At 35.4% G+C, this 12,713-nt stretch overlaps 1 protein-coding gene across 1 annotated transcript; it reads left to right on the top strand.

Moving 5' to 3' along the window:
* Positions 1–672: 672 nt before the first annotated feature.
* Positions 673–6,835, top strand: LOC115436580 (serine/threonine-protein kinase NIM1-like). The gene is made up of 5 exons (XM_030159466.1): positions 673–1,053; positions 1,782–2,072; positions 3,672–3,940; positions 5,685–6,460; positions 6,774–6,835. Exons 1-4 carry the CDS (start codon positions 843–845, stop codon positions 6,438–6,440), a joined length of 1,527 nt encoding a protein of 508 aa, XP_030015326.1. The 5' UTR covers positions 673–842; the 3' UTR covers positions 6,441–6,460; positions 6,774–6,835.
* The last annotated feature ends 5,878 nt before the right edge of the window (positions 6,836–12,713 follow it).

Genomic DNA, 12,713 nt, shown 5'->3' with positions numbered 1-12,713 from the left:
CTATTATGAGAAAGTCTGGAAGATACTATGAAAGAAGAATGGGAGAAGTTGTCACTCGAATATTTGAGGAACACTTGCGCAAGTTTCAGGAAGTGTGTGAAGGCAGTTATTGAGAAAGAAGGAGGACACATAGAATAAAAACATTTTCTATTATGTCAATTTTCTTGTGGCAAATAAATTCTCATGACTTTCAATAAACTAATTGGTCATACACTGTCTTTCAATCCCTGCCTCAAAATATTGTAAATTTTGCTTCCCCACCCTGTAGACTAAATGTCATCTAAAATTAACATTTATTTGAAACATGGTATAGCAAACTATTACATGATCAAAAAAAATGTATTTTAGCAAAAAAAAAAAAAAAAAAGTCTCAGTTTTGCATGTCTGGGGTTGCCAGAAATGTGTGATGTTAAAATGGGGTCACGAGGCAAAAAAGGTTGGGAACCACCGCCTTTGTAAAAAAAAAAACATCTAGAGAAAGTTTTTTTTTTCCTTCCTTCTGTCACAGCTGCAGTTTGTCTAAACTACTCGTCCTCTGACATTAATCAGTCAAACCACGTGTATGTGGTAGTACACTGTAATCCCATCACCTGCATCAGGTTGTACTTCATGTCTAGGGGTTAACAGAGCCACTGTAAAGCCTGTCTATTGTCTGTCTGCGTGGGAGGAGTCCAGGGCTGTGGGATTACAGGACATCATGCAGCAGCTCTGGATTATACAGCAGAAGACAATACTGCAGCACAGGTGGAGCACAGAGCAGGTGGAAAAGCTCAGCAGGAGAATAACATCTGGACCTAGAGTCGGGTTTTTGAGCAACATCATCAACCTGGATATCCTGATGCATGCTAATATTTTTGATACCACATCGTGTATTTTGCATTTTTTCAGCTCATCTTTATCATTTAGGTTTGCAGAATTTAGCTGCCTTGCTTCTTTATCACCATCCTTTACTGAAGTTTCAGGAACTCATAAGGATAGGAGTCATGTATCTGAAAAACAGGAACAATGTCATCAACACAGAAAAGACTAAGAGGAACATAAAAGGGAAAACATGTGAGTATAGAAACCAAGGTTATAATAGTTTTGGATTTTTCATTATAGTTTAGTTTTATTTAGTTTTAATTTTTTTTTTTCTCTAATTCAGTTAGTTTTAATTAGTTTTTGGAGCAGGTTTGCTAGTTTTTATTAGTTTTTGTTATTTTCTAAATGCTTAGTTTTAGTTTAGTTCTAAGTTTTTTTTATATCTTTTATCTTCTTCGCCATTGAATTCAAATAAATCCCAGACAGGACTCTGCTGCTTTCTCCCAACTTCAGTCTCCATGTTTCCAGGTAGAGTGGGGACCAGAAGACAACTCTAAACCACAAGTGATGAAAAGTGACGGACTGTTAAATATCATATGATGCCAGCAGCTAAAATTGCTTGAGGGAAATAAATCGATTTTATATCAATCCGACATTGACAAAGACGAAAACAAAGGGAATTTTATCCATAATTTTTATACGTTTTAGTTCATTTTGTAAACACACAATACAGTTTCAGTTAGTTATCGTGTTTTTTTTTCTTTTAATTATAGTTTTTATTTATTTCAGTTAACAAAAAGGTTTTTTCAATTCTAGTTTTCGTCATTTCGTTAGTTTTCGTTAACGATAATAACCTTGATAGAAACTGTACCCAGCCTATATTTGTCCGTGATGTAGTAAATAGTAGTTCCACACTTCCTGATGTATCCTAAGTATAACTCTGACTCCTCTCATGGACTTCTTCCTCCTGTCCATGTAAGGGGCTCATCTGAGGACCACTTCACAGCAGAAGGAGATCATAACCCTGACTCCCTCAAAGGTCCAAGAGAACACAGAAATGAAGGAGAACCAGCTGAAGGAGAATATCCCGGAGAAGCAGGAGGCGTTCCAGTGCACAGTGTTCGGGAAGGCCATCTACAATCTGACCCATTCAGAGAGGGTGATGGATGACCTGACATTTGGACGACGGGTGGGACTGTACGAGCTCAGAGGGGAGATCGGCTCTGGAAACTTCTCCCAGGTTAGATTGGGAATACATGACGTGACCAAAGGTGAGATCCACCATGTTTTACCTTATTAGCTCCCAATTTTCATTTTAGCAACAGTAAGTAAGAGCAGACCCCTTTCAAAGCCTCAGTTATTATCTGCTTTGTTCAGCTAAATGATCTGTAAACATTTCATTATAGTCTTAGATTGTCTGTTAATAGTGTTTAAAGGTGTTAACATAAGTATAGTTTGCAGTGGTGGAAGGTAAGTACTGTACTTAAGTATATATACTTGAATATTTACATTTTATGAATCTTAATACTTCTGTGCCACATACATCTCAGAGACAAATATTGCACTGTTTTAAAAATAATTATCTATTTATTGCTTTTTGTAATTTTCCATTTCCATTTCCATCTTAGACACATACAAATATTCAGACACACATTGTACATTTGTTCATATTTTCATACTGTAGGCTTATCTCTACATCTCTAATATATCAATTTTCTCAACAGTCAATGGAAAGAACAATGGAAATAAAATAAAAGAAAGAAAATATTGCACTTTTTACTTCATTTATCTAATAGTTTTAGTCCCTTTTAGATACAATTCCATCCCTTTTGGTTCATTGAAAACCACGAATCTCCACATGTTTTAACTTTGTGAAGAGTTTCCATCATTGGTTGATTTTAAAATTGTAAAAAAAAAAAAAAAAGACTTTGTAGAGATTTGTGGTTCTCACAAGACAATGACACTAAAGACAGATGATGATCCTTCAGAATATGTTGCATTGCTGTAGATTAAACTAGTCAACAGTATATGAAGTAGTACATATTAGTTAATGCACATGAATATATGAATCCAAAAACATGATAATATAAAACTATAATAGTAAAACACTGGCAGAGAAGATTTGACTAATATTTAATCTTTAAGCTTTTTCCAACAGTTACTGCCAGAAAAAGTTGGTTATATTAACTTGCATGTAAAAATGATAAGTTATCAGTTATGTTAGCCTCTTATGTTAAGTATTTTCCTGTTAATCATATAACATATAATCATATAAATTGGATGTGGTGAGAAAAAATAATATGCTGAGTGTGGATAGTGACACATTCTAATACAGGATTGGCAAAAACATAAAAAAAAAAAAAAAAAAAAATCTTCAGTGAATATCTAATTAGTTGGTACAGAATTTTATTCAAATGCATATTTTCTTTCTTATCTTTTTTAAGATTATAAAAATTCTTTCTGTCTAGATTGTAGAAACATGAGGAGTGTCTCATAAATATTGTGATTCTTGTCATTGAGTTGATGTTAAAAGTTCTGTCTCTGTTAAAGTTTGTGTGCTTCAGAATGTACTGTACATCCAGATTCATTTTGGAATGTAAATCCAGTCTGGGTCATCCGACAGGTCAGAAGACAGTAGCTAAGCTAATCAACTGGCCACCTTCTAATCCCTACTCATTGCCTTCCGTTTCCACAGAGTGTGCAGTTTGTCACATAATCATAGGCAAAGCTTGCACATGTAGATGAATATTTCAAAGCAGGGACATTCAGAGAACTGACAGATTAAAAAGGGGACAGATTCAAAGGTAAAGGGTCATGGGTTTTATCTGTGCTGCCTCACTGCCTTTTCTCTATCCCTCTGTGACTCATAGAGAGAGTGGCTGTCAAAATCCTGGATAAGGTGCGTCTGGAAAAGCGTTCACATCTGCTTTTTGACTCGGAAATCTCTTGCATGGAGAAGCTGTCCCACCCTAACATCGTGCGCCTCTATGAGGTGGTGGAGACTTTCAAACGCCTACATCTGGTGATGGAGTACGCCAGCGGGGGGGAGCTCTTCTCCCGTATCAGCACCAGGGGGCGCCTCTCAGACTTAGAGAGCAAGCTGGTGTTTTCTCAGGTCCTCTCTGCTGTCAAACATATGGTAAGACAACAGGTGAACAGAGCCAGTTGAATATTGTGTAATAGAAAGGTTTCTCAAAGGAAAGGTGATTTAGTAGTGCAGGTTATGCATCCACTTTAAGATCCAGCTTCATGTTTGACTTGACAATTTAAAGGTACGATATGTGGGATTTATGGGACAGGAGTTTGTATCCTCAGTCACATAAGTCTTCATGTTCATCACAAACATGCATGGGGTCAGGGTTAAGAAAACACTGTGATCTGGTTAAAGGGTCAGTGTGGAAGTTATGTAAAGAAATTTACAGAACTCATAACATTCACATGAATCATGTAAATCTGTGTTGTGTGAACATAAACAAGACAAATGGCACCATTTGTCAATAGCAGATCCTCACCCCCTCAGGTCATATGACCTAAGGTCCATAACACCGTATACTTCCACTGTGCTGAATTCCCACAGGGGGCAGTATTGAACAGGTAACTGCTACTGATTCATACTTCAATGGTAGAATTCACTCCAGATCCTGCTGACTGTGATCTGTAATATCTATAAGGATATAGTAGAGAATTACCGTGTGTGTGTGTGTGTGTGTGTGTGTGTGTGTGTGTATAATACCAGCAACTGTTAAAAATAGAATAGAGTCAACTGATGTCAATTGTACCAGCCATTTTTCATAATCCCATCTTCGTGGACATTATCTGTATAGAACCACAGCCTAGTATCTGTTCTAGTTTTAACCAACAGCTATCAGTGCCTGAACCTGACCATAAACATTTCTAAATGATATTCTTTAACCATAGTCTGTCATTGACAGAAACAATATTAAATGGAAACATGTAATGAGGAATGTTGGCATAAAACATATTTTTTTAATCAACCCTTTCATGCATGAATTATGAGAACCATAGTCGAGATTTTTTTTCCCGAGTGTTTTTATTCCTCTTTAGGCATGAAAAAACAACATGATTGAATTTTTTTTTCAATGAACTTTTTTTTTTTTATGGAGTTAAAAAAATGTCCACTCGGCTAGGTAACTTGCATTTAATTTTTGAAGCAAAGAAACTAATATTTAAAACGCAATATCAGAAAGTGATATGATATAGTTTTTAATACAGCTAATCTGATGTTTTGTCACATTTTAACATACTCTAATACTAGTTATTACTCACTTGGTGGAAATAATATGCAAAAAAAACACCTTTTTGTTTAAGAAAACTGTTAATTGCAATCTAATAAAAACTAGCAATTGATTTACTCTCAATCATGATACTGCAGATCAGGTTTATCAAGAACAGCAAAGTTACAGTAATGGTATGAATTGCAGTGTATATTATGGGATGGTGTATAAGTGTCTACTGTGTTGGGTGATATGGAAGTAAAACAACAAAACCCATGAATATACAAGAGAACAGCTGGAGAATAGCTGTCCACTGTCGTGACCACTGTTGCTGAAAGGGTTAAAACTGTTGCCATTATACTTATCTATGATTTGCATAATATAGAATGTCAGCATTTTATTCTGGTAGCATGTCAAACTGAAACTAGACGATGTTCACTTTCAAATGCACTTTAGCTTCACACATCTGCTGCTAAACCTGTCCTTACACTACACTTAGGCTGAGGAGTCCATGAAGAGAGTAGATATTTGAGTGGATGTCAGAAGGTTCAAACAGTGTTCCAGGACATCTGCACATGTATTTCCATCTGCATAAAGCAGCTCTAAGTACAACAGTGTCAAATGTTGATGTCTTTTCTCTTTTCTTAGCATGACAACAATATTGTCCATAGGGACCTGAAAGCAGAAAATGTCTTCTACACCAGCACCTACTGCATCAAAGTAGGTGACTTTGGTTTCAGCACCATCTGCAGTCCCACTGACGTCCTTCACACTTTCTGTGGATCTCCACCATACGCTGCCCCTGAGCTCTTCAAAGAGAAAGGTTACATAGGTCAGTATGCAGATATCTGGGCCCTGGGGGTTCTGCTTTACTTCATGGTAACTGCGACCATGCCGTTCAAAGCCCCCTCCACAGCCAAGCTCAAGAACTGTATCCTGCAGGGCTCCTATACCATCCCCCCCTATGTACCTGCACCATGCCAGCAGATCATTAAGGCCCTCCTGAGACTAGTACCAATAGATCGCCTCGATCTAGCTCAGATTATGGACAGTGACTGGATGGCAGGTATTGAATACCCGCAGGCCTACCCACGTTATAATCCTACACCCTCCTGCCTGGCCGAGCCCACCTACATCCTCAGCTCAGATGAACTGAGTGTTAAGAGAGCACTGGAGGATCTGGGCATCACCGACGCCCACCTTCTCAACAACAGCCTAGACCTGAGAAGTCCCGTCACTGGGGTGTATAGAATCCTTCTGCATCGCATTCAAAAGAGGTGTTCTGTGGAGGCTGTGGGCTACAGCCAGACATACACCCAAGAGTCCCAGGACAGACTGAGATGGAGGGCAGGCTCAGACAGCGTACTGAACAAACGCCACTCCATGGTCTGTATCGTCATGTAGACTGACTATACATTCATCAGGTCCTCAGGTTAATGGAGACTGGTTCACATTTAACCCTGATTTGGACTGAATAGTTTAATGTTGTTTTATGACATCAAGTGAGCTGCAGTTGCATTCATTCATTCATTCATTCATTCATTCATTCATATATTCATTCATTCATTCGTTTTCTTAACTGCTTAGTCTGTGAGAGGGTCACGGGAGTCCTGGCTATCAACTGGCAAAGACGGGGTTCACCCAGGACGTGTCGCCAGTTGACCACTGAGCTGACATATACAGACAAACGACAAATTACTCTCACATTCACACCCACAGGCAATTTATATTAACCAGCTAACCTATTAATCAATTAACCAGTTCAGTTGCAGTTCATGGATGTATATTGTTGCCATTACCATAAAAAAAACTTGAAAAGTTTATTGTTATAGTTATCTATTTTTATATTAAAATAAGATATTACTGTTATAACAAGATATTGTCAAACTATAACATTTTTATGTCACTAATTTTTTAAAAATGTAATTAAGACATGATACAACAAAACATTATATATATATATATATTTCAATATAATATAATATAATATAATATAATATAATATAATATAATATAATAATAGAAGTTCTGATTGTTAAGCAACCTTTCATGTTATACTTCTATAGTTCTTTGTTGAAGGTGCAACATTTCAGTGACAGTGTTCTGTATTTTTATTTTTATTTTCAAATAATAAATATTTTTAATTAACCCTTAGTGATACATGTCCATAAATGCTTATCAGCAGAGTAGTGTGAGTAAGAAATCAACACTTTTATATCCTAATTTAAACTGTAATATTTAAATGATCAATCAATACCCAATAGTTTTAGTGATCATATTACACTGTAACTGTAAAGAAAATACATATAGATTGTTTTTGTGCAGACACTGTATTGTGCAGTATATATTACATATTAACAAAAAAGTGAATGTGCTCCTGAGGATCCCTTAACTTCATCTGTATCTGTGTAATTTCTCGTAGAACAGCAAACAGTGATTTATTACTGAATGAAAGTAGTTCACTGCAGGTGGTGAAAGGACTCACTGTAGCTGTTCTGACAGTTTTTAAAAAATGAAATATTCTGTGGCAATAAACATATCATTTTCAAGTAACTTTTTGCAGCGTGATGGTTTATGACTGCGTCATCTGTCTGTCTCTTTTTAAATTTCTTCTACTTATTCATACTGTTAAGAAGCCATAAATTACATGGAGTAGAAACTATGATTTATACAAATTCTATTTGAAGAGATGATGGGACATGTTCTAAAATAAAATTTTAAGAAGGTCAATGAGTTGGAATTGTTTTTAACTGACAAGAATACAGACAGCAGTTTATTTTTTTAGTGCAAATATCCAGTTCAAAATGTATTCACATACAATTAAGCTGATACATGTAAGTGAAAAACAAGATATTTTCTCATTATAATCTATCTATCTATCTATCTATCTATCTATCTATCTATCTATCTATCTATCTATCTATCTATCTATCTATCTATCTATCTATCTATCTATCTATCTATCTATCTATCTATCTATCTATCTATCTATCTATCTATCTATCTATCTATCTATCTATCTATCTATCTATCTATCTATCTCTTGTCAGTTAAAATAGTAGTTCAAGTAAGTTAACAAATCACAGAGTTTTTATTGTATTTTTAAAAAAATATTTGTTCATTTGTCATTACATTTGTGCTTCTGTTTGCACAAAACTTAGCATCATGGCAGAAAAGAAACAGCTTAATGTAACAGGTCTGGTCTCCGGGATTTTAATGTTTCTATTTCGATATTTCTAAGCTTATGCAAAATTTCAGAACCTCATCTTTTTTGGATATTTAAACGACCTGTCCGTGCTGTAATCAATCAGCATTAGTTTCAGTTTAAGTGATTTTCCACAGATTGTTTTCCCGTCTCATACTTTCCTTTCATGTTTTTTTTCCTCTGTGATAAAAGATGTCTAAAATTTCTGCTCTCAGTGCCAACTATCCTTTTTCCTCTGTCCCAGCATGCAAAAGCAAGCAGCGCACGGTGCATTTGTCAGCATTGTTGTCATATAAACACACAGAGGAGAAATCTCAGTGCCAGATTCCTCCCCTAGCTGCCACCCAAATGTCTGACCTCTGAGGAGTTGAACCTTTATTAGTCATTAGCAATTTTAAGTGTCCATCAATTGGGTTTACGGCATTTTTTCCATCCTAATTATTATTATGTGTATGTCAGGTTATCAGTTGCCAGTGCCTTTAGGTTACAGTATGTTGGCAGCCAATTCAAAGATAAAAACTGCGTGCATTAAGGATTCTCTGTTTTTTATGTGGATTGCCCTACTTTTACTTTTAATTATATTATTCTCACCTCTTTGTCACATTTCTAGGCTTTGAGGACATGCTCCTACCTTTTCTTAGCAATGAACCAAATCAAATGGGGCTGATTTTGCCATTGAAGCAGAGGTTTCCGACTCTCCACAGTTTGCAGTTTGCAACACGAAGCCTCGGCAAGTCTCAGTTGTATGGAAGTCATCCATCTCAGCAGACAGGGCAGTCAAACATGCAGCATTACTCATAGTGAGATGTTATCAGCTGCATGTCCCGGCAGTTTTTATGAATAGAGACAGTCCATGAAGATGAGTAAGTAATGTACATAGATCAATGAGCATCCAGCACAGTGTCAGAGACAATATTGCTGATAATAAATCAGTTCATTACATTCTAAAATCCTCTCAAAGACTTTTTATGGCTTATGTGAATAAACTTGTCGTATTTATTGGTCTTAATTTACTAAAAAACAAATTGCAAGCAAGAGTCACAATAAAGTTCAAATGTTATGGGAAAGAAAGACAACAATAATTCATCCATTTTGCCCTGATCAACGTAAAAAAAAAAAAAAGAGAGAGAGAGAGAGAATGAGCATCACAGAGCAACAGGATGTGAAAATTCTGAAATTCAGAAAAGCAGAGATTCCTCGTAAAGTTCACACAGTATTTCATGTTGCAGAAATAGAGATGTGGATAAAACAGCAGGAAACGGAACCTTGTGTCATATTAACATAAAAAGAAGACTGTTGAGCATTTAGACCAGGGGTCTCAAACATGCGGCCCGGGGGCCAAATCCGGCCCACCAAAGGTTCCAATACGGCAAGGGTGTCAAACTCATTTTCTTTCAGGGGCCACATTCAGCCCAATTTGACCTCCAATGGGCCGGACGAGTCAAATAATAGCATAATAGCCTATAAATAATGACAACTCCAAATTTTTTGTATGTAAAAAAAATACAAAAAACAAAACATTAAATGATGAAAACATTAACATTTTACAAACTATCCAAACAAAAAAGATGTGAATCACCTGAAAAAACAGACATTTCTGAAGAAAAATAATAAGAAATAATAACAAGAAAAAATTGATCAATATTATGCCTCAACTTATGATTTATACATGGGCATTGCAGATCAGATCTACCAAGATACAAAACAGGTATAAATATTGTTAAAATTACACATACTTCTCTTTAGACATTTCAAGTTTTTCATATTTGTTCAGGTTATTGATGTTTTATTATTAAAGGATATCAGAGTTTAATGTTTCTTGCAGTAAATCAAAGAGAAAAAAATGGTGTTGCCATTATTTATAGGCATGATGTAGTTATTTTTTCACATTAAACCAAAAAGAAAATTTGGAGTCAATATTTCTAGGTTATTATGCTGTTATTTTCAAATTCGACGCCTTTGACTCTTAATATCTTCTGCACTTTGCAAATTCATCCTGCGGGCCGGATTGGAACCTTTGGAGGGCCGGTTTTGGCCCCCGGGCCGCATGTTTGACACCTGTGCAATATGGCCTGTGGGATGAATTTACGAAGTGCAAAAATTCCACAATCAAGGCTGTGGAATTCATTTTAGATCAGGTTCCACATACAGACCAATATGATCTACAGTCAAATAATAACAGCATAAAAACCTTCAAAACATCTTGATTTAACCCTGTATATACTTGGAATATTACCTGAAGATCTGATAGACAGAGATTGTAGCTTTTTATTGAAAGTCTTACTTGTAATAGCAAAGAAAATGATTACAATTAAGTGGCTGAAACCACCCCACCCCACCCAACATAACGCAATGGATAGACAAAGTAAAAAAGGTTGTTATTATGGAGAAAACTACTGCAAGGTTACAACTGAAACTAGAAAAATTTGAGAGAGGATGGAAACCAAGAATTCAAGCGATACAAGAGCTCTAAATACCTCTTTTTTTTTTTTAATATTGCTTTTTTTTTTTTTTTTTTTTTTTTGGTAACTCAGTTATTTTATTCTATTTCTTTTCCTCAGTAGCACCTGTTTTGGTTTTGCAAATACACTTATTTGTGTTGGTGGAATATTAGAAGTCAGATTTCAAGAATGTTGTTGGTATCTGTGTAAAATATATACAGGGTGAGGAAGCAAAATTTACAATATTTTGAGGCAGGGATTGAAAGACAGTGTATGACCAATTAGTTTATTGAAAGTCATGAGAATTTATTTGCCACAAGAAAATTGACATAATAGAAAATGTTTTTATTCTATGTGTCCTCCTTCTTTCTCAATAACTGCCTTCACACACTTCCTGAAACTTGCACAAGTGTTCCTCAAATATTCGGGTGACAACTTCTCCCATTCTTCTTTAATAGTATCTTCCAGACTTTCTCGTAATAGTTTTGCTCATAGTCATTCTCTTCTTTACATTATAAACAGTCTTTATGGACACTCCAACTATTTTTGAAATCTACTTTGGTGTGACGAGTGCATTCAGCAAATCACACACTCTTTGACGTTTGCTTTCCTGATTACTCATATGGGCAAAAGTTTCTGAAAAGGTATGGATAATAGTGTTAGGTATGATTATGACATCAATATATGTTTGGTTTCAAAATAATTGACGTAGTGCCTGCTGAGAAAAAACAACTAAATGTTTACTGTAAATTTTGCTTCCCCACCCTGTATGACCTTGACATGTTTTTGACCTATATGTAAAAGGTGTGGTATTAGTAGTTATGAGTGAAAGTAATGTGACATGGATCGAGTGATTTGTAGACTGAGGCTGGTGTGATTTTTGTACATCTCCATGCGTTTCATATTGGTGGAATAAATAAAAAGTTCAACAAAAAAAAAAAAAAAAACTTCAAAAAAGAGTGACTCCATATTTTCTTCTCGGTTTGATGTGAAAACAAATATTACACTATGTCTGTAAATAATGACAACTTCAAATTTTTGTCTTTATTTTAGTGTAAAAAATAAAATTAACTAATGAAAATATTTACATTTGCAAACTATCCTGTAACAATAAAATGTGAATAATCTGAACGAATATGAACAACCTGAAATGTCTAAAGAAAATTATGCAAAAATTTTTAACAATTTTCTGCCTGTTCCTCATTGTTTAGTGTCTTTGTGGCAGATACATCAGGGCAAAAATAGGGCTGATGAGCCACTCCGGGAGCCACAAAAACTGAAGTCAAGGTCGTTATCGAGACTGATGGACGAACAACAGTGTCTTTGTAGATCCGATCCATAATGTACATGTAGAAATGATAAGTTGAGGCATAATATTGTTAAAATTGCACTTATTTTTCTTAAGAAATTTCAGTTTTTTCAGGTTATTCACACCTTTTACGTTTGGATAGTTTATAAAAGGAAGTATTTTCATAATTTAATGGGGTTTTTTTTGCACTAAAACAAAGACAAAAATTTGGAGTTGTCAGTATTTATAGGTTATTATACAATTATTTGACTGGTCCGGCCCACTTGAGATCAAATTGGGCTGAATGTGGCCCCTGAAAGAAAATGAATTTGAGACCCCTGATTTAGACAGACATAGACATAGACATAATCTACAGATACAGTTGACTCAAGGGTCAGCTGCAATAAATAAAACAGGCTTTACATATACAGGATAGAATAAATATGAATATAAAAACTATGTGTGAGGTATAAAAAAAACTGTAGTTCTCTAATAAAAAACTCTTTTCAGCAGTGAATATTACACAGTTATATTGCACATTGGAGCAGTCCTGTGTGGGTGAGGGTGGGTGAGTGAGGGAGGAGGGGAGATATGATGTTGAATTATAATCATTTTAACAATTATAACATCAAATCAACTAAAAATAAATAACATGCTAAACATAATGCATTAACTTTTCAGAGTCAGTAACAGTGCTGAAAACAGTATGAGTCTCCTTTTTGTCTTCTTCATCTTCTTACATC

The sequence above is a fragment of the Sphaeramia orbicularis genome, chromosome 17 (genome assembly GCF_902148855.1).
Source record: "Sphaeramia orbicularis chromosome 17, fSphaOr1.1, whole genome shotgun sequence".
NCBI classification, from domain to species: Eukaryota; Metazoa; Chordata; class Actinopteri; order Kurtiformes; family Apogonidae; genus Sphaeramia; species Sphaeramia orbicularis.
The sequence above is the reverse complement of the archived record's forward strand: the minus strand, read 5'-3'. Positions and strand labels throughout refer to the sequence as shown.